The sequence below is a fragment of the Artibeus jamaicensis genome, unplaced genomic scaffold (assembly GCF_021234435.1).
Source record: "Artibeus jamaicensis isolate MK-2021 breed Jamaican fruit bat unplaced genomic scaffold, CSHL_Jam_final scaffold_666, whole genome shotgun sequence".
Taxonomy (NCBI): domain Eukaryota; kingdom Metazoa; phylum Chordata; class Mammalia; order Chiroptera; family Phyllostomidae; genus Artibeus; species Artibeus jamaicensis.
Genome location: NW_026522053.1, coordinates 1936667 through 1958665, shown reverse-complemented (window position 1 = coordinate 1958665; position 21999 = coordinate 1936667). Strand labels below are relative to the sequence as shown.

Here is a 21999-nt window from a genome sequence, read left to right as displayed (position 1 = left end):
CAGGTCACTGCCTTGTCTGGAGCTGGAAAAGAGAACCATCAGGACAGTGGCCCTTGAATGAACATGCTGACAGCAGGCAGGCTGCCATCTCGGGAGGCTCTTCTGAACACTGGAGTCCTGATTACAGAATATGGCTGGAAGTTTAGGTAATAACAGTGAGAGATTTTAAAAATACACTGGCCATGGGTTCTTAGGGTTGGAAACTCAGGCCTTTACGGACACTATGAAAATAAAATTTGTGGATTTCTGACAAGATGGAGGCATAGGTGGAAACATTGTACCTTCTCACACAACCAAGTTTAAAAACAACAAAGTTTTAGCAACAAAAACGCAGTCAAACCACAGAAAACTGACCTATACCAAAGTCTGACAACAATGAACCTTTCAGCCAGACTGGTAAGAAGGGCGAAGCCAGCAGCAGAGCTGGGTTAGACAGGAAAGATCCACTGGACCAACCCAGGCACGTGACCAAGGTGCACAGGCAGCCGAGGGCAGATCCCAGGTGTGGTGTAGCAACGCGTGGACCCACTGAGGGTGCATGGCAGCAGGCTGACCGTGATCACACATTCTCGCACAGATAAACCAGCAAAGGAGTATGCAGGCCCTAGTGGTGGGAAGCAGCAGAGAGGACCGCCATTGCTCCCCTTTGACCCTGCCCCCACATACAGCATCACAATCCAGCGACCTGGGTGGCCCCACCCTGTTGAACACCTAAGGCTCTGCTCCTCGTATGTAACAGGCAAGAACAGACCAAGACATTATGGCTCAAGAACAGCTCAAAGCTCCAGGGCCCATAACTCTAAGCAATGAAGAAATAGCCAAACTTTCAGATGCACAGTTCAAAACACTGGTGATCAGGATGCTCACAGAACTGGTTGATTTTAGTCACAAATTAGAGGAACATATGAAGGGTAAACTAATTGAAATGAAGGGAAATACATAGGAAACCAATAGTGATGGAAAGGAAACTGGCACTCAAATCAAGGGAGTGGACCAGAAGGAAGAAAAAAATGACCAAACAAAAATATGAAGAAACAAGAATTCAAAAAAATGAGGAGAGGCTTTAAACATTCAAAAAATGTTTAAAAATCCAGGACATTTTTAAACATTCCAACATCTGAATTATAGGGGTACCAGAAGGGGAAGAGGAACAGCCACAAGTGGAAAACTTATTTGAACAAATACTAAAGGAGAACTTCCCCAATCTGGTAAAGGAAATAGACTTCCAGGAAATACAGGAAGCTCAGAGAGTCCCAAAGAACTTGGACCCAAGAAGAAACATACCAAGGCACATCATAATTACATTAGCCAAGATTAAAATGAAGGAGAGAATCCTAGAAGCAGCAAGAGCTAAGGGGATAGTTACCTACAAAGGAGTCCCCATCAGACTGTCAGCTGATTTCTCAAAAGAGACCTTACAGGCAAGAAGGGGCTGGAAAGAAGTATTCCAAGTCATGAAAACCAAAGATCTACAACCAAGATTGCTCTATTCAGCAAAGCTTTCATTTAGAATGGAAGGACAGATAAAGTGCTTCTCAGATAAGGTCAAATTCAAGGAGTTCATCATCACCAAGCCCTTATTATATGAAATGTTAAAGGGACTTATCTAAGAAAAAGAAGATAAAAATATGAACAGTGAAAGGACAGCAAACTCACAGTTATTAAGAACCACACCTAAAACAAAAGCAAACTAAGAGGACAGCTAGATCAGGAGCAGAACCATAGAAATGAAGATCACCTGGAGGGTTAGCAACAGGGGAGTGGGAGAAGGAGAAGGGGGGAGAAGGTACAGAAAATAAGTAGCATCGATGGTAGGTAGAAAATAGATAGGGGGGAGGGCAAGAATAGTAGGGGAAATAAAATCATCTAAAGAACTTGAGACACGTGGTCATAAACTAAAGGGGGGGAATGGTGGGGGCGGGGCTGTGCAGGGTGGAGGGGAATGAAGGGGGGAAATAGAACTGTAATGGCATAATCAATAAAATATATTTAAAAAATCAAATTTGTTCATCATATTCTTTCATCCTCCACCAAGTGTCATACATATCTTGAAGTATCACTTCATCCACCTAGTCATTCGTCCATCCCCTACTTTGAATTGTCCATCACTCTTCCCTTTCATTGTTCCATCTTTATATTTATCTTTCCACTCATCTTTCCATTCATCATTCCTTCCATTTCTCTGCCTTTCCACCCTTACTTTAATTTTTACTTCATTCTTTTATCTTTTTATTCTATCTTATCATTCATCCTTTCATTTTTCCTTTCCATCTGTGCACATTTCCACACACACACATACATACATACATCTGCTTACATTTCCATGTATTCACCAACATTTTCATCCATCTAACCATTCATTCATTCTTTGTTTTCTTCTTTCCAACTACTCAGTCATCCAGTAAACAGTCATTGACTGCCTTACTTGTACTACATATTGGGGATAGAGAGTTTTTTCTTTTAAAAGAGCTCACACTCTGGTAAGATTTAGATATGTAACAAATACACATATTAACATAGTGTAGGAGCTAAAGTAGAAGTCTGTTCAAGTAGAAGTCTGAGTGAGGTGTTCTGAGTGGGAGAGAGGAAAACCTTTACACTGGAGATAATTGTAGTACCCAATTTACTCCCTCGCCCATCTCCCAAGTTTTATTTTCAGATGGGTGGAAAGTCTGCCCATGATCCTCAGACTCTGCCTTATGATTCTATTTTCAAAACTCTTAAGAAGGGAAATGTCACAAAGAAGCTCCCCTGCAGAGGATGGAGAGAACTCTGGATCTGAGTCACCTCATGGATAGTCGATGATACCATTTTCTGGAGAATAGGCACAAATTCCTCAATGGGAGAGAATGTGTTGGGTGCCAGAACCTGATAAAGGCTTAGCTTCTTGGCTGTAAAAAGAAATGGTGGAGTTTAAGGTATGACTCATGAAGACCCAGAGGGTTAATGGCTTTTAGTCAGTGACCTGAGTTCTGGGCACTGCCCTCTTTGGGGACTTACCTTTTAGGCCATTGTCCATTAGCCATTCTGCAGAAGTCTTGTCCAAGTTTGGGAACTCAATTCTGAGGGGAGCTTCATGCTTTGGGGGTTTAGGTAAGAGACCTCTGAGGGAACCCTGTGCAATTTTTGTGGAAATCTAAATTAAAATAAAAAATCCTCTTTATGAAACCATAATTTAGAGTTGCAAAGTCCTCAGTCTCCCCCACCAACCCAGTTCACCCAAGGGGAGAATCTTAAAATATTAGCTGGTAAATTAAAGGCAGTGTGCCTCCTTGTTTCACCAGCCCCATCCCCTTTTCTGGAATTTCCAGGGAAAGAGGAAGATGTTTCCAGAAACTCTCTTTATTTACTCATCCTCCTGGCCCCCTCCCCACCTTTAGCATTAATATCAGTACCTTGGTCTCCTGATGACAGGTGGCCCCTCAGTGGACTCAAAACACAAGGCTTCAGGGAATGAAAAAGTAACTCTACACTAAAATCATGTAGGGAGCTCTCATCTAGCCCAGCCTCCCTTGTCCACATTTATAAACTGAAAACCTGGGATTCTGAGAGGTTAAATCACACACAGCTCATATAGGAGTAAAACACAGAACAGCAATTCCCAAACTTTGGACAGCTGAACATTGTTTTCATGAATTTTGCTGTATCTGAATACCATTGTACTGTTATGTACTCAGTTTATTTTTAAATCAATTATATGACACTAAAGCTTTTTAATATTTAACTTGATTTACTTAAAAAAATAGACTCCTTTTTGTAATAAATAATTTTAGAAAGATCTATTACTATCATAATGAGCTAGTTTTAAATATATAACATTAAAAATATTAATGTATCCTGGCTGGTGTGGCTCAGTGGATTGAGCGCTGCCCTGCAAGCCAGAAGGTTGCTGGTGTGATTCCTAGTCAGGACATATGCATGGGTTGTGGGCCAGGTCTGCAGTTGGGGGCATGCAAGAGGCAACCAGTTGATATATCTCCTGCACATCAATGTTACTCTCTCTCTCTTTCCCATCTTTTTAAAAATAAATAAATAAAATCTTTAAAAAATATTAATCCATACAACCTTACAATCTTGCAAACCACATGTGGCACATGCATTTCATTTGGGGAAACTCTTAACAATGGTTTGGACATCTGACAGACCTGAGTTCAATTACACTCAATCATTTTTCATCTCAGTGATCCGAAGCACATTATTTAACCTCTTAACTTCAGTTTGCTAATCTGTAACATAGTGAGGGGTAATAATCTACCTATAGCAGACTGTTGTTACAAAGATAAAATAAGGCATTTAGAGAATTAAGCACTGTGCCCATTTCATATTGAGTGCTCAGCAAATGAGAACTATTACAATTATAATACTAATGTCATGGTGATTATGTATAATCAGTAGAAGAGCTAGACCTAAAGTTCAAGATCCCAGTGTAGGTGCTATGTTTCTTTCACTCTAACCAACCAGTATAAATACACCCCAGTGCTCTTCTGTCCACAGCTGAGTTTGCTGTGCCCTTCTAAACAGTGTAGAGCTTTTATGGTGCTTGTGCTGTTGTGCTCAAGTTAAATCTGTCCAAGAGCAGAGACTTTGCCCCTGAATGAAGGTCTGGGGTAAAAGCCATCTTCTAGACAGTCTATACTGTGTGGTTGAAGTTTTCATTAGGGGAAGGTGGTAGAGGTGGCAGGAGCCTGCTTACCTGTCCCTGAAATATAGTTTTTAATTAGAAGACCCACCAGGACCTTTTCTGGCACAGTGGAAGGCCCACCTGACCCATCAGCTCAGAGCTCCAGGGCTTTGCCTTGTTTCACTTTTAGGATATGGTGGGACAACAGACAGTTGAAGAAGGAAAATGAAGTGAGACCTGCTGACTGCCTCAGAGAGAAGGTCCCAGAATCTTCACTTACCCTTACCTCTTTCATGATGCCTGTCAGCTCCTCACTGGGGGCACTGTAGCACATAGCTTGGATGTGGCCCAGTAGGCTCTGGGCCTTCTGGATTTCCATCAGTAGCTGGTCAGTGTCTGAGCTGGTGCAGATCTAGGGGTGGTAAGAGCAAGAGGCCATCCAGAAGTCACTTAGCTACCAGTAGTAGCCAAGGCAAGAGGGCAAGGAGGGATGTCAGTTCCTAGAGCTAACTGTTTAAACTTGACATTATAAACTGGGGTCCATGTATATGGGACAGAACTTGCAAATGCATTGTGTTCCACTTGTACAGCCCTGGCCTGCAGTGTTAACCAACTGAAGGGTTGTCTAACCTTAAAAATGTGAAGAAGTACTTTATACCCTTTAGTAGGCTGCGATAATAATTTTACAAGGACTATAACACTGCTGGTGGGAATGTAAAAGGGTACACTTTTGTGGAAAACAGTTAGGTGGCGCCTCAGAAACTTAAACAGAATGACTCTATGACCAAGCATTGAGACTTCTAGGTATGTACCCCAAAACTTGAAAGCAGGGACTCAGACATTTGTACACCAGTAGTCACAGCAGTTCACAATCACCAAAAGGTAGAAATAACCCAAATGTCCAGAGACTGATGACTGGATAAACCAAATGTTAGAATATCCATAAAATAGAATGTTATCACCATAAAACAGAATGAACTACTAATACCTGCTATAATATAGATGAACCTTGAAAACATTATGCTAACTGAAAGAAGTCAGACTCAAAAGGTGAAATGAAATATCCAAACTAAGTAAATCCACAGAGACAGGAAGCAGATCAGTGGATGCCAGGAACTATGGGTAGCGGCAGTGGGGAGTGATGCTTAATGATATGGGATTTCCTTTTGGAGAGATGAAAATGTTTTGAAAGTAGATAGAGGTTGTGGTTGCATGATACTGTGATAGCATAAATACCACTAATTTTACACTTTCGAGTGGTTAACTTTATGTTAGATAAATGTCACCTCATTAAAAAATGTAAAGAAATCAGACACTTAAAATAATCCAGATTTCTGGTTCTTCTTGAAAACTTGAGAATCTGGCAACATTGGGGTCACACTGATACAGAGGTGACTGGCAGGGGCTGAGCAGGGGCACCTGTTCAGGTGGGGCTGGTGCTACCTAGCCACCACAGTCCTCACCACTCTCTGTTTCCTCCCAGCAGAGACAGTTGTCACCCCTGCACTGTTGTTTTGCTCATATTAAAGAAGACAATAAAATTTATTGTACCCATATTTCCATCTATATTGGAAAAACAACACATAAGAGGGCCACTAGTTTTAAGATAAAAATGTTTCTTAAAACAGCCAGTTTTATTTATTTACTGGACCTTTCTAGCCCCTGTGGTCTGTGACCCCTTGCAAACAGAATCTAGGCAATGAGGTAATAGAGGGGGTGTTGCTGGGAAAGGCATTTGCTAACTCAGGCTCCTGTGAAATGCTACACTTTGTAACACCTAAACATACTCGTGAGATGCAGTTGTTCATTTACTTACGGCTATTAACAGTTAGCAGGCAAGACACAACCTGTTAGCTGAAAGGATGGTTGGATTCTCAATCTGCCAAATGGATTTACACACACATTTGCTAACTGTTCCCTCCATGGTGGACACATGGTATGTGATGTCATTATTAACTGGGACAAGGACACTAATGGATGGATTTGTATAGACTCTGTTACTCATTCAGAATTGACTGCTGTGGGTCCCCTGCAAGACCAGAGGTCTACCTAGAAGAAGGAACTGAGGCAGCCAATTCAGACTCAGAGCTTTGATGGGATCAGAGGTGAGGTGGAGCCCATGTTGATGGTAACTGGATAGATTCAGGATTCTACCCACCAGGCTTTAAAAAGCCTCTAGCCTCGCAGAGGCTCATCATACATGTTGACCAAAGAATCTCTTGTCACTTCATGTCCTGCTGTAGACTGCTCTGCCTAGTTTTAGGAATTGTATCTCTACCCCTTGTGGCTAAGGGCGAGAGATGACCTTTGGAATGCCAGCCACAGGAGACAAAGCCTGTCTCAGGTAGCAAACGCAGCCTCAGTTCCTCTCCCTGCCCCCAGAGCTTGGTTAGAAGTCAATGACGGGTAAGACCCCTCATAGCAGGGGGCAACCTAAGATAGACTCGATCACTTGGGAGATCATAATGGAAGGACTTGGGGGGCTGCAACAAAGAGCAATGGACTCTTGCCCCCCGGCTTTGTCAAAGCCCGAGTCCCCATGTTCTCTGGGAGAAGCACTTCCTGGCTCTAATCCCCTTAAGCCTGAATACCTGTTGGGGAGAGATGCAGCTCGTTGCTTTGCTAGAGTGTGTCCTGCGGGAAAATCTGGCATCACAAAGACTTGCTGATAAACCTGTGAAATCTGCTCTGCTAAGACTGCTTTCATTCATATGATAAGGGTCCGAGAAGAAATGAGTATGTCTCTCAAAGTTTCTGCAACTCTCTTCCTGACAGACACTGACTCAGACTCTGAAGCCCTCAGATCTCTTTGAAATGTTATCTACTGTTTGATCCTTGCCGCCCTGTATTCCTGTGTATTACAACCCAATAAAAGGCTATGGAAGAGGGCACTCGGGGCCTTTTTCTCCTCGGAGAAACTGGCCGCTGCTGGCTTTTGTCTCCCCTGAGAAACTGGCCACAGCCCACTCCTTCCACTCCAAACCAGATCCAGCATCTCTCTGCCATATTTATTCACTCACGCATGTCCGTGGCACTGGGGGGACTCACAGAGAAGTTGCCCCTGCAATGTCCCAGTTCTTCCCACATATTTGCTTTAATCTTATTATACTTTTGTAAGCCCACTGAGCTTGGGGGAGGGAGGGGAAGCAAGCATACAGCATGGTTTGTCCTGATCCAGGTCCCTAGACACAGTGGGGCAGGCAGGGAGGAGAGCAGGGGCAGTGAGCGTACCTCCGTCCCTGGCGTGTAGCAGTGATAGTGGCCCCCAACAGCTTCTGCAAAGTTCTTCAGGACAGCCTGTGGGATGGCAGCAGGGTCAGTTCTCACTAGGACAATGCCAATGCTACAAAACACTTTCTCCTTGACCGAACCTCCCAACTCTCCTGACTTCCCATCTTACCAGATGGAGATCTAGGTACAAGAGAGTACTGCTCTGGTCCACAGCTTGGGGCCTGTCTACATATAGAGCCTCACAGGCTGGCACCGCCCACTATGACCAATCCAAGGGAACACTTGGAAAATCTCAGGTACTTACAGGGGGCATCTGATCATTGCATTTGTAGGTAACAATGTGGGTGTGGAGGTCCCTGCCCATGGTAGACTGTTGGATATAGTCAGACAGGATTTCAGCAGGCTGATCTGGGCTGAGGAAAAGACGGAACAAGAGAAGGGAGCACCCCAGCATGAGGACATACCAGAATGATACCAAATGATACCAAAATGATAATTTCTAGGGAACATCTAGAGTCTAACCTACCACTTGTGTGCCAGGTCACTTGTATAAGATGCAGGGCAGAATAAAAGCACAGGCCTGGCCTGCTCTGGTAGCCCTGTGCACAGATGACCCATGAACACAATCCTTCCATCAAGCATGTGTCAGGAGCCATGCTTGATGATCTTTCTTCAAACAATGGCTTGGCTCTCTGGCCCCCTTCATGTACTCTGTTGTCTGCTTAGGAAAGGAGACCTACCAGCGCCCTAATATGGTCACCAGGGAATCCAGCCCCTTCAGAGCAAAGGTTTTCTTCAGGGCTTGCAGTAGATTGCTGCCTCCATCGGGCTGCAGGTGCTTTACCCAGAGCTTGAATTCCTCTAGGCTGGGGAGACAAGAGTGGAGACAAAAGCAGCCTAATCACAGCATTCTCCAGGGCTCCAGGCCCAGGACGCACTGAGCTCATTTCATCCTAATGATACCTCTTCAAGGTGGACATGTTTATTCCCATTTTACAGATGAGAAGACTGAGGTTCAGATTTAGGAATTGCCAAAATGATACTGTTAGCAACTGGCAACAGTGAGGATTCAAACCAGGTCTGACTCTAGGACCTGAGCTTTGTAGAGGACTGGTTTGTCTTGACCTGGCAAATGTGACTCAGCTCTGTATGGAAAACCTACAGAACCAATGTGGTGGGCAGGAGCCAGACCCTCAAACTGGGTTTTCCCATGGGAATCAGGCCTAGAAAATGCATACAGACTGTTATGGCTTGACCTTGCTAAAACTGCCTCAGCCTGGTCTGAAACAGTAAATGTTTAATGTCTAGCTTCAAGGTAATTTCCAAAGCCTGTGTAAATTTTCCCAAGGACAGAGCTAATCAGCTCGCTGCCTTTCCCTTCTGCATTTGTTATTTTCATTTCCTTGACTGTACCTAAAATGTGGACAATGATATTCTACACAATAGATAATAAATCCTTCTTTGATGTAAGACCTGAGAAAAAACAATAAAAGCTTGTGTAGGCAAGGGTTGGGGCACTCTCCCCTTGAGAGAGTGGCCATGCTGTCCCCTTTTTCCCCACAGGATTGCTGTAGCCTGTGCATTTGTTCTCATCTTCAGTCACAACAAGTGGACTCTGCTGGCCAGAGTCTGCCACAGAGCTTCTAGTGACTGCTGTCAGGTGGTCCTGGGTTAAGACCCTTCTTCCACCTACCCTTAACCCCCTAACTCTGCTGGGAGGCAGACTTCAGCCTGAAGCATGGAATCAATGCTCTAACACTCAGAGGGGTCTAAGAGAAGGCTGTGGCTGTGTGACCATATCTCATGTGGATTGGAGTACATACTTCTGATAACAGGGAAAATAACATGGTTCTGTCTTGGTTAAATATTGAATACCTCACATGGTACTGCTGAGAGAGTTCTGCTCTTTCCATTTCTTTGTCAGTCTGACCAGAAAAACCCTCCAAATTTCAGCTTGTTGCTAGAAGTCTGTCTCTCATTATTATAACTATTGAGTCTCCCTTTTAAACAGAGAAAGAAAAAACTCAGGCCTAGAGCCTTCTCAAGTCAATAGGTTTCAAGCTGGAATTTAATATCATCATTTTGTTTGCTATCCTTGTATTTATTTTTTTGACTACTTTCTAATTATGGCAAGGATTCTGGGCTTCTCAGTTACGGTACTAATAGAGAGTTGCCTTCAATAATAAATAGAGTTGGTATAAAGAAAATCGGTAACAGTGCAAGTGGTACAGAGTAAATAATAGTACACAAGGCAGAGATATGATGAAAATCACTTAAGTCCAGGAATGACTGGAGTTGAGAAACTCCTGGCTAGATGATCTCAAGGTCATTCTGGGTTGGACAATTGAGATCAGGAGTCTAACTAAAGTGGAAATCAAAGTAAAAAAAAAAAATGCTCTCATTCACTGAGTATCTGCCATATGCCAGTTACTTATTTTTCATTTCATCCGGACAACAGCTCAGTGAGGAGCAGGTATCCTCAGCCTCATTCTGCTCATGAGAGAGGTGAAGGACTGGTCAACATCACCCAGTAACTGCCAGAGCTGGGATTCAAAGCCAGCACTGCTGGAACTGAGCACTTCTCTACCTGGGCAGGTTCCTCTTTATAGCCAGTGCTGGGCAAGGGGATCTCCATCCCAGAAACCTAAGCTTGTGGATTTTCCAGGACTCTACTCTAGAACCTAATCCTGGCTCTGCCACTTTGGGCATGTTCCCTAACCTGAGACCAGTTTCCTCATTTACAAAATGGGGATAATAATCCTATTCCATGTGTTGGCTATAAATATTAAATAAGATAGTACATGCTAAGTGGCTACTGTAGTACTTAACACATGGTAGGTGATCAAAGATACTCCCTTCATGGTGTAAGTAAAAACTCTTATATACCTTCCCTCTCTTTGCTCCCCTAAACTAGAAACTCTCAAATAAAGGACTAGCTAAATTGTACTATATAGTGGAATACTACACCGCCATTAAAAAGAATGAGGAGTTCCTATACGCACAAAGAGTGATATCCAAGGTTAGGTGCAAAGCTAGTTGCAGGCCAGTGAGACATGCTCCTGCTTATGTTTATTTTTAAAAAATTTTTAGACGTTTTATTTTATTCATTTTAGAGAGACTGGAGGGAGGGAGGGAGAGAGGAAGAGAAGCATTTATGTGCAAGAGATGCATGGATTGGTTGCTGCTCACATGTCCCCAACTGTGGACCTGGCCCACAATCCAGGCATGTGCCCCAACCAGTAATCAAACTGGCAAACTTTTGGTTCGCAGGCCAGCACTCAATCCACTGAGCCTCACCAGCCAGGGCTCCAGTTTATGTTTAAATAATAGAGGATGGCTCTTTTATTTAAAAAAAAAAAAAAAAAAGGATGAACACACAGGTGCATGTGTGACAGACTGTCTGTGGAAGTAAACAGAAGAAACTGTTACTGGGAGGAGAGAGGAGGACTTGGGTGAGGGAGACTTATTTGCTATTATTTACCCTCTCATACTGTTTGAGTTTTTGAACATGAACCTGTATTATTTTCACAATAATAAAACTACCTGCTAGTTTGCAGGATAAAAATGGTATTTTGTGGTTGCTTTGTCTTTTCATTTGAAAGATTACTTGTGAGGGTAACTCTTTTTCCAAAAGTTACTAGCTACTGGTGTTTCTGCTTTTGTGAATGAATTGTCCCTTTGCATTTACTTATCCGATGGGGTCTTGGGTTTGCACTTCGATCATGCAATAAAGATAGTAACACTTGGAAAGGAAAATGACCACATAAACATCCTGGGAAGGGCTGGATGGCTACTCACATGGAGGTGCCAACGTCCATGGGGTCTGGCCAAAGGGCTCTGGTGGTGGTGCCAAAGGACAGGACGTACAGCTTCTCCTTGTGACTCAGTTGCTCATCAATGAGGCTCTGGTGGACGGAAGGGTCAGGTAGGGAGTTAGTTATTAACAAAGGAGACAAGGGCCAGACATCTGCTTTGGAAAGATTAAATCAGGAAACAGCAGTTTCCCAGTCACCCCAGGGAGTAATGGTATCATTTGGACAACATCCCACCTAATCAACGAGGCAGGAAAGACAGCCTTACAGCCTCCCCAGGGATAATGGGCATCATTCCTCTGGACTAACAGGGAAGAAAATGGTGAGGGGGAATTCCTTTTACTGAGGCTGTGCAGTAGAAGCCAGATGAGAAAGCAGAACTTGGAGGCCTGTGCAGTAGGAGCCAAAATGGCCACCATAAAGGGGCACAGCCTAACCTGGGAAAGTCTGGGAAGAGAATCATATTGGAGGAGGGCATGGAACCAGAAGGTACAGGAAAGTGACTGGATAGTGGAAGATTGGATAGCACAGGCCAAAAAATCCAGGAGAGACCAGGTAGTTTGAAATAAAGGCTGCTCTCAAGCCCAAGAAGATACAGGGAAGACAAAGAACCCAGCTTGTGCCCTTGGGTCTACTCAAGTATCCTTTTTGAGAATACTTTTGCCTTCTTTTTTCCTAAACTCTAAGGGCCCATAGGAGACTTGCAAACAGGGGAGCAGCTGGTGGCGGCAGAGGGCTCTCCTTTTGACTCACTTTGTTTTCATGAGTCCACGCAGCTGCTACGACGATAACCTGCTTGCTCCCTAGCTCTCGAAGAATACACTGTTAATTTCTTGCTTTAATAAATCTTGCCTCTCACACACTGCCTCCTAAGCAAGTGTCCCCCATTTTTCTTTTCCCCGTGATACTACAGAAGAGCCCATTTCCAGACTGTGCAAGGACTATCTGCCTAGGCCCTGGTGTTTCCAGTAATAGGTCACCACTGGCTACCAGAACAAGGGGCCATGTGGAGCCTAGCTTTACCTCCCATGGTGTGGCTGGTCACCAGGGCTAGGGTATGAACAGTGTTATAGTAGGGTCACTTGAGGTTCAGTTTAGTGGCCTCATGCTGACCTTTGCTTCCCACCCACTGGGGATATGGATGAAAGCTAAAGCTGCCTATCCCAGACTGTCCCATGGTCCTATATGGTGGAGGTAGGACATGGGCCTTCAGCTTGTGGATTAATTGTGTGCCCTACTCCCCACCCCACAACTGCAGACTGCCATTCTCTTCCAGAGCAGCCCCCTAGGGTTGCTGTACACCAGGGTCAGAAATGTGGGTGGAATGTGTGTCTTGGCTTCCCATCTCAAATGTGTGCTATGGTTGGTTGAACTCTTCTTAGCTGTGACACCCAGGAGGGATAACAGAGGAAGGGGGCAGTAGTTTCTCTCCAAGGTATGTGAGTCGGGGATGGAGCAATGAGCACAACACCAGCCTGTTTGATTGATGTTTTTAAGTTGTAGTGGATGAATATACAACAGAGGAGTTTTGAGACATAGTCAAGTTAGTAGGGACTGCTGTGAAGAGAATACTAGAAGCTCACACTCCAAGGGAAAATGACTCTGAGGTTTGGTTTCTGTAACTGTAGATGCTAATTAACTGTGAACTGATCTTTGTAAAATATATCATTTTGGATTTGCTGTAAACAAAGCCAGCTAGGCAGGCACAAATGGGAGGGAGGGGTGGTGGGAGTAGTTCCATGTCCTTCTCTGTGCCCCAAGACTTACCATGAGGTCATTTTGAAATTCTTCTTTCCTAGGGCTACTGCTGATGGCTGACACATCAATGAGAACACCAACTCTGGCCCCCTTGATGAGGCCAAATGCCTAAAATCAAAAAGGGCACCCAGAAATAACCAGCACAACTGTGTTGCTCTGAAGACTTTCACTGAGCAGCTCTGCAATGGGAACTTCTAACCCTCCTAGACCTCAACAAGCAGCAGCCAAGGAAGGACCATTTTACAGAGGAAGAAGCAAAACCTAGGTCTAGGCGGCTGCTCCTGTTTTGTGGCAACATATTCTTTAAGTTGTTGTCATTGATATTTACTGTCTACTCTTATGAGGTAATACATGTTCACTGTAGAAAATTTGGAGCCTGTAGAAAAGCACCCTTTGTAAGAAATAAAATCTGATATGTCACTACTGTAGATGAAAAAATGGCCACATCCTAAATCTAACAAGCTCAGGGGAGGCCTGCATGGTAGGACTTACAAACTCAAAGGCCAAAGTAACCACGTGGGATAGACTGAAATTAAAACATTCTAACTAAAGGCAGTTAATAGCTGGTAATCATGTCCTAGTCTAATGGGGTGCAAAGTGAGGGGTGCCAGAAAATAGGAGAAAAAACCCACAGACCTCAATCAGGGGATGGGGGAAGTGGATGATATGGCTTAAGATACACTACATAGCAAAAAGGCAAGCTAATAGTTGTGCTACTGCCTGGGGTGAAATGTGTCTAGTGACCCTGAGAGCATTCAGGAACTTGTAACATAGCCAGGGGAGGTGAATGCCCTCCCCAGAAGCCCCTGTGTCACAAGAACTCTTGACCTGACTAAAGATGGCAGCTGAGAGAATGTAAATATGGGGAGACTGGCAAATGTAGCTCATTGTGGGAGGAGCTAGATAGGAGGTCATGTAGGAAGCTCTGGGTCAGAAATTAAACTAAGGACAAGCAGAGAGAGGGAGACTGGTTGGCCATGAGGGCTGAGAGAGTAGGTAGCAGCTGTGCCAATCTATAGTGAAGAGGGCAGCTATGTGTGAGAGGTTCAGCCATGGTGCCTATAGTGAGGGAGGAACTATGTCTATTCCTCTAAGGATTCAGTCATGCAGCCTAGGCTAGTAAGAAAGGGGGGTAGTTATGAAGAAGGAGCCATAAGCCAGAAGGGATTTGGCAACAGCAGCAAAGAGAAAGAGAATGGCAGGCTGCTGCTCTGATTGTGCCCACTCTAGCTGACTCCAAAGCCACTAAGGACTCTGCCTTGCAGGATGCTGACCGGGTGCCTCAGACCTGGACTGTCTGTACTCTTGGGACTCTGGATGTACAGAGAAGTCACTTCCTTGGGACTTGCACCTTTCCTGGACTTCACCATGATCCAGTGCAACATGGCACATGTTTTCCTGGACTATTACATAGAGGCTGAGGACAACATACCCCAGATCCTGAAGGAGAGAGCTGCTGTGAGAGGATAGTGACTGAAACCCATGAGTGTACCTTCTAGAGGGGATGGAGACCTGTTTGTACAGCTGGCTTGAGAACAGATAAGAATATGGGGAACTACTGGGCTTGGTTTTAACTTTTACCCTAGTGGGAAGCAAGGCAAGTGCTGGGTCTCATGGGAGAACAGGGCTCTGAGCAGAAGTGCTCTCAGCCCCACCAAGGTTCTACCCTTATAAATAAAAACCTGTTTCCTCCAACATTGATTGTTGGGTCATGCATCAAGGTGTCACAAGCACAAGCCCCACTTTGTTCAGTTACACTAGGGCAGGATTTTTCTCTAACGAAGGTCACTCTTCACATTAAATGAGCCTGTCCTCTTTTCTTTCTTTTGGCATCTATGATAACATACCTGATAATATACCTTTGGAATATCAAAGTAATTTCCTTTTGTCCAGACCCCTCAAAGCACAACCACCAAACCAGAGCAGAGACCACACATCCTCTCACTGTTACTATTATCATGCTAATTGTTGACTGTTACCTATCCTATAACCCACCAATGTAAAAGTACAAGGGGGGACTCCCAAAAACCCCAGAATTATCTTCTGGAGGTGGGCCCCCTTGTAGTACAGGCTTCCCCTGCTACGTGAGTATTCTACGAACCCATCCGTATCACTGTACCAGCTGGCACTATTGTGAGAGGTGTGCTCAATTTCAGTGAATTTTTTCTGAAGACTCTTTCAGTGTGTTTGCCCATTTCATGATGGGTGATTTAAGAGCACACCTGCCCACACTGCACTGAGTGTTCAGCAATTTTGGGCCCAGAAACAGCATGGCTCCGTGCGCCATACTCCCTGTTCACCTGATCTCAACCCAAGTGACTTTCTTTTGTTTCCCCAGATGAAATAAAGTCCTCAAAGGGAAACATTTTGCCAATGTGAAAGAGGTGAAATAAAAAAAGCAGTTTCACTAAAAGGCATCAAAATCAATAAATTCAAAAACTGTTGGAGCAGTGGGAAAAAATGCCTTGATAGGTGTATTACATCAAATGGAGAGTACTTTTTAGGTGACTGAAGTTTACACATGTAAGAATAAATACACACTTTTTTACAAATAAATTCCAGGGTTTTGGGGGGGGGGAACCTCCTTTGTATGGGTCTATTCCTTTTACTTTTTATTTAACCCGAGATTTGCCCACTTTGCTTTCTTCCATCTCCCCAATCTACCACCAATGAATTTCCTGTAATTCCCTTATACCTCCTCCTTTGATTGTAATGTATAAAATAAGGTGCAAAACTGACATTCTCTGGAGAATTTTTTCAATCCATTGAGCTTTTGCTTCCCAGCAGCTGCCATCAGTTTGGCTCAAAGAAACTCATAAATATTCTTACATTAACATTTACTTGGCATAGTGTGGCAGGATTCCAAAGAAGCCCACCCAGGACCACCTTGTAGACCCTGACCTGTGCTTGGTACCAGAAGGGGCCCATTTTGCCTCACCAGCTCTTTGTTTTACATTGGGTAAATGGGTGAATTTCCGTTGGGATTCTGGATCTCACTGTTTTAAGATAAGAGGCCCTGATTTTATTTGAGCCAATTTTTTAAATCCTCAAGGTTAAGGGTTGAGAGAACCCAGGCTAAGGTGGAACAGTAGGAAAAGTGGGTGGCTGGGTTTTAGCTTCAACTTTTCAATTGAAATTGCATTCTGAGAGTCTGAACAAAAAAACCCTTTGCTGGATAAATGGGAGCCTGAACTCATTGGGCTCCAAAGATAAGGTGCACTTCCTTCAGCCTGAATCTCATGGTATTCTTAAGGGACTATGATTCTTTGTGGAAGTGTCAAAAGCCATCCCTTACGATATACAGGAAGGAGCCCCATAGAGAATTCCAATTCTACTATAATTAAACAACTGACTCATCTGGGGACACACACATAAAGGTTGGGTACTTAGTGCTCTGAGTCCTCACAGTTGTATTAGGCAACAGGGGGAGAGAAACCAAGACACATGAGGGTTGACTGTAACCCAGGAAGGGGGTAACAGTCCCTTGGAATTCAATCCATAAGCAGCGTATTTCAACTCACCACAAAATATCCCTAGAAATTTGTTCAGACTCTGAAGATAATTTTTAAAAAAACTAAAATTAACATGGGAAATTGTGCCTCCAGGGCCAGAAACTCCCAGCCCCCATCAATACTCATGCAGATACATAATAAATAGGAAGCTTATACTTGCATGTACTTTACAGAAATGGGAAGATTTAACTAGATATGATATAGACTTAAGATGGCCAAAATTCAGTTTTCTTTGGGTGCCTAAGTTAATTTTTGCATGCAAACTTAGAAAAATGCTGGCTCTAAAATTAAACTGAATGAATGGGAAGCACATCTTGACTGGAAATTAGAAACTTCTAAGAGGAGCACAGATAATTTTTTTTAATGTGAAATTTTTTTAAATGTGAATAAGAAATTTTACAAACTTTCTTTGAACTAAAGAAGGCTTCTGAGGTTAACAAATGCCAACACCCATTCCTCTCCTTGACTGTCTAATACAGCCATGAGCTCCTCCACTATATTCTTTGCTTTCTGAGCTTCCTTGTCTAGATTTGCCCTCCACCTCCCTTCTTCGTTTCCCTTTTATCTACTCTATATCTCTTCCACCACCACTCCCTAATGATTTAGGGGAAAATGAGAATAGGAATTCAGACAAGGGTAATCCAGGAATTCCAGCAGCTGCCTTTGGAGAAATGCTGGTCTCAGGCAAAACAGGAACAAACAATTGTATACATTCCTTGGACTGAAACAGAATTAAGGTATCTGCCTAAAGATTTCTCCAATTTTTGCCTTGGCTAGGTAGCTTAGTTGGTAAGAGCTTTGTCCAAAACACCAAGGTTGTGGGTTTGATCTCAGTCAGGACATATACAAGAATTAGACAATGAATGCATAAATAAGTGAAATAATATTGATGTTCTCTCTCTTCTCTGTTAAAAAAAAAAGAAATTTAATTTAACTGTTAGAACCTGTGATGCTGGCTATTCTGATCTGTTCCAATTAGTATACCTACTGGTTTCTGGGAGCAAAGCAACAGAATTACTAGATAGAGTTTGCTAGGAAATTCTTGTAGAGGAGTCTGTTTTTACTGCAGAAATTCAGGTCACCTTAAGAAGGATTATTGGAAACTGAAATGAGATTTGAAAAAAGAAAAGAAACAGAGCAAGCATAGGGCTGCTGCAAGGATGATGAAAGGGCATTTCCCTTTCTCCTCACTAATTGTTTAGAAGAAATTAAAAATATGTGGGGGTGGTGGATCACTAAGGTTCTTGTAAATACTGGGGTTACTTTATCTGTTCTTAAATCACACCTAAGTTGCACCTAAGTTGCCTCCTCTCTAAGTAAAACTTCTGTGTAAATGGTAGAGATATTTAATAACCAATGTCTACTTTTAGATTGGAAACTGTCCCCTTCCAACTACGGAATGTTAAGGGGCAATATACATATTTTGGTAATCAAATTTGCCCCAACTTACCTGATAGGGTGAGATTTTCATGAAACTAATGATGCCCACGTAACCTTTTGCCAGAAGGGTGAAATGTATTTAGAAAAGAGTAAATCAGATACTGAACTAACTTAAAAAATAATAATTTAAAGAAACCTCCACAAGAGGAAAATAATCTTGAGACTCAACATTTGTTGCAGAATGGTTCACCACAACCTTGGGCCTTTTCCAGTATAGATATTGGCAAGATCAAGTCAGCCACCCCTATTAAAATAACGATTGATATTCCAAAAAATCCGAAATGATGGAAAACTCCCAAACTCTTTTTTTGAAGCCAGTATATCATAATCCCCAAACCAGATAAAGTCACAACAAAGAAAGAAAACTTCAGGCCCATATTGCTGATGAACATAGACGCTAAAATCCTCAACAAAATATTGGCAAACCACATCCAGCAGCACATTAAAATGATCATACACCATGACCAAGTGGGAGTCATCCCAGGGATGCAAGGATGGTACAATATTTGCAAATCAATAAACATAGTACATCACATAAACAAAAGCAAAAACAAAATCACATGATCATATCAATAGATTCGGGAAAAGCATTTGATAAGGTACAGCACCCATTGATGATGACAACACTCACCAAAGTGGGAATAGAGGGAGTATTTCTCAACATAATAAAGGCCATATATGAGAGACCTACAGCCAACATCATACTTAATGGGCAAAAACTTAGAGCTTTCCCACCAAGATCAGGAAAAAGACAAGGATGCCTGCTTTCACCACTCCTATTCAACATAGTACTGGAAGTCCTAGCCACAGCAATCAGACAAGAAAAAAAATAAAAGGCATCCAAATTGGAAAGGAGGAAACAAAATTGTCATTGTTTGCAGATGACATGATAGTGTACATAGAAAATCCTACAGACTCCACCAAAATACTACTTGACCTAATAAATAAATTTGGCGAAACAGCTGGATACAAAGTCAACACCCAGAAATCAAAGGCATTTTTGTACACCAACAATGAAACAACAGAAACAGGAATCAGGGGGAAAATCCCACTGGATATAGAAACAAGAAAAATAAAGTGCCTAAGAATAAACCTAACCAAGGAGGTAAAAAACCCATACTCAGAAAACTACACAACACTGAAGAAAGAAATCAAGGAACACACAAACAAATAAAAGCGTGTACCATGTTCATGGATTGGAAGACTTAACATCATCAAAATGTCCATACTACCCAAAGCGATTTATAGATTCAATGCAATCCCTATTAAAGTACCAATGACATATTTTACAGATAAAGAACAAACATTTCAGAAATTTATATGGAACCATAAACGACCCTGAATAGCAGCAATTTTGAGAAAGAAGAATAAAGAAGGAGGGATCACAATACCTGAGATCAAACTGTATTACAAAGCCACTGTAATCAAAACAGCCTGGTACTGGCATAAGAACAGACACATAGACCAATGGAATAGAACAGAGAGCCCATAAATACACCCATGTCTCTACAGTAAATTAATATTTAACAAAGGGGGAAGAAGCATAAAATGGAACAAAAATAGCCTCTTCAACAAGTGGTGTTGGGAGATCTGGATAGCTACATGCAAAAATATGAAACTCGATCACCAATTTACAAAAAATAAATTCAAGGTGGATAAAAGACTTCAATATAAGTCATAACACCATAAAAGTCCTAGAGGAAAACACTAACAGGGAAATCTCAGACATCTCTCACAGCAACATCTTCACTCATATGTCCCCCAAAGCAAGGGATATAAAGGAAAGAATAAACAAATGGGACCTCATCAAATTAAAAAGCTTCTGCATGGCTAAAGAAAACAGCCTTAAAATGAAAAAAGAACCAACGGTATGGGAAAACATATTTGCCAATGATAACTCAGACAAGGGTTTGATCTCCAAAATATATAAAGAACTTACGTGACTCCACTCCAGTAAGACAAAAAACCCAATTAAAAAATGGGCAAAAGACTGGAACAGGAGGACATACACAGGGCCCAGAGATACATGAACAGATGCTCAGCATCACTAGCCATTGGAGAGATACAAATTAAAACCACAATGAGATACCATTTCACAGTTGGAATGGCCACCATAAACAATGCAACAAACAAGTGTTGAAGAGGATGTTGAGAAAAGGGAACCCTAGTGCACTGTTGGTGGGAATGCGGACTGGTGCAGCCACTGTAGAAAACAGTATGGAATTTCCTCAGAAAACTAAAAATGGAACTGCCTTTTGACCCAGCAATTCCACTGCTAGAATTATATCCTAAGAACCCTGAAACATCAATCCAAAAGAACCTATGCACACCAATGTTCATAGCAGGACAATTTATAATAGCCAAGTGCTGGAAGCAACCTAGGTGTCCATCAGTGAATGAGTGGATCAAAAAACTATGGTACATTTATACAATGATTTCTACACAGCAGAGAGAAAGAAGGAGCTTATACCCTTTGCAACAGCATGGATAGAACTGGAGAGCATCATGTTAAGTGATATAAGCCAGGTGGTGAGGGACAAATACCATATGACCTCACCTTTAATGGGAATATAATCAACAACAAAAAAAGCAAACAAAATGTAACCAGAATCATTGAAATTAAGAACAATCTAAGAATAGTCAGAGAGAAGGGAGAAGACAATGGGGGGAAGGGTTTTCAGGAACTACTATAAAGGACATGTGGACAAAACCAAGGGGGAGAATGGAAGCAAGGGAGGGAGGTGGGTTTGGATGGGGTGAGGGTGAGGGGTGGGGAGAAAATGCAGATGACTGTAATTGAAGAACAATAAAATAATTTAAATAAATAAAATAAAAGAACTATTGATAATACTTTGCCTTTACCTATTCGTCACCAATATCCTTAAAGATTTGATGTACTAGCCCATTATACAAGTTTATTTAAAAAGGGAATTTATAATTCCATGTACAAGCCCCTGTAATTCTCCTACCTTCCAGTAAAGAAATTCAATACCAAAAAATAGATTTACAGAGAATCTCATAGTATAATTGAAGTAATTATCCCTAAACATACTGTGATTCCAAAGCCAAATAATCTATTATCAGCTATTCTGTGGACAACCAATATTTTTTCAGTGATAGAGTTATGCAGTGCTTTTTTCAGCATCTCTGGAAGGAAGGAAGGAAGGAAGGGAGGGAGGGAGGGAGGGAGGGAGGGAGGGAGAAAAAAAGACAAACATCTCCTTGCTTTCATCTGGGAAGATTACAAGTTTACTTAGACAGTAATGCCCCAGGGATATACGAAGAGTCTCACCTATTTCTCTTAGATACTAAAAGCTGACTTAAATGATGTTAAATTTCTTAGAGATTCCACTCTAATTCAATATGTGGATGATTTACTTTTATGTTCTAGACAGGGGTCTCCAACTCCCTGGGCTGCAGATGGGTAGAAGTCAGTGGCCTTTTAGAAACTAGGCTTCAAGGGAAGGTTTCCAGAGCTCCACCACGTGACTCCCACCCAAGCCTGAGTTCTGCCTCCTGTTCCCTAACACTACTCCAACCCCGACCCTGGGAAAAAGCCATCCCTGGTGCCACAAAGGTTGGGGACCACCTCTCCAGAACATTATTAGACTCCCAAAGGACACAA

The 21999-nt window shown here is 42.5% G+C and overlaps 1 protein-coding gene across 1 annotated transcript in view; it reads right to left on the bottom strand.

Annotated features, from left to right (window-relative positions):
- Window positions 1-21999, bottom strand: part of VWA3A (von Willebrand factor A domain containing 3A) — a 77764-nt gene that overhangs the window by 28353 nt on the left and 27412 nt on the right. The window contains 8 exon segments of the mRNA XM_053659508.1: window positions 2788-2891; window positions 3001-3136; window positions 4908-5033; window positions 7853-7918; window positions 8157-8265; window positions 8593-8718; window positions 11651-11757; window positions 13432-13530. Coding sequence (XP_053515483.1) covers window positions 2788-2891; window positions 3001-3136; window positions 4908-5033; window positions 7853-7918; window positions 8157-8265; window positions 8593-8718; window positions 11651-11757; window positions 13432-13530 — 873 coding nt within the window.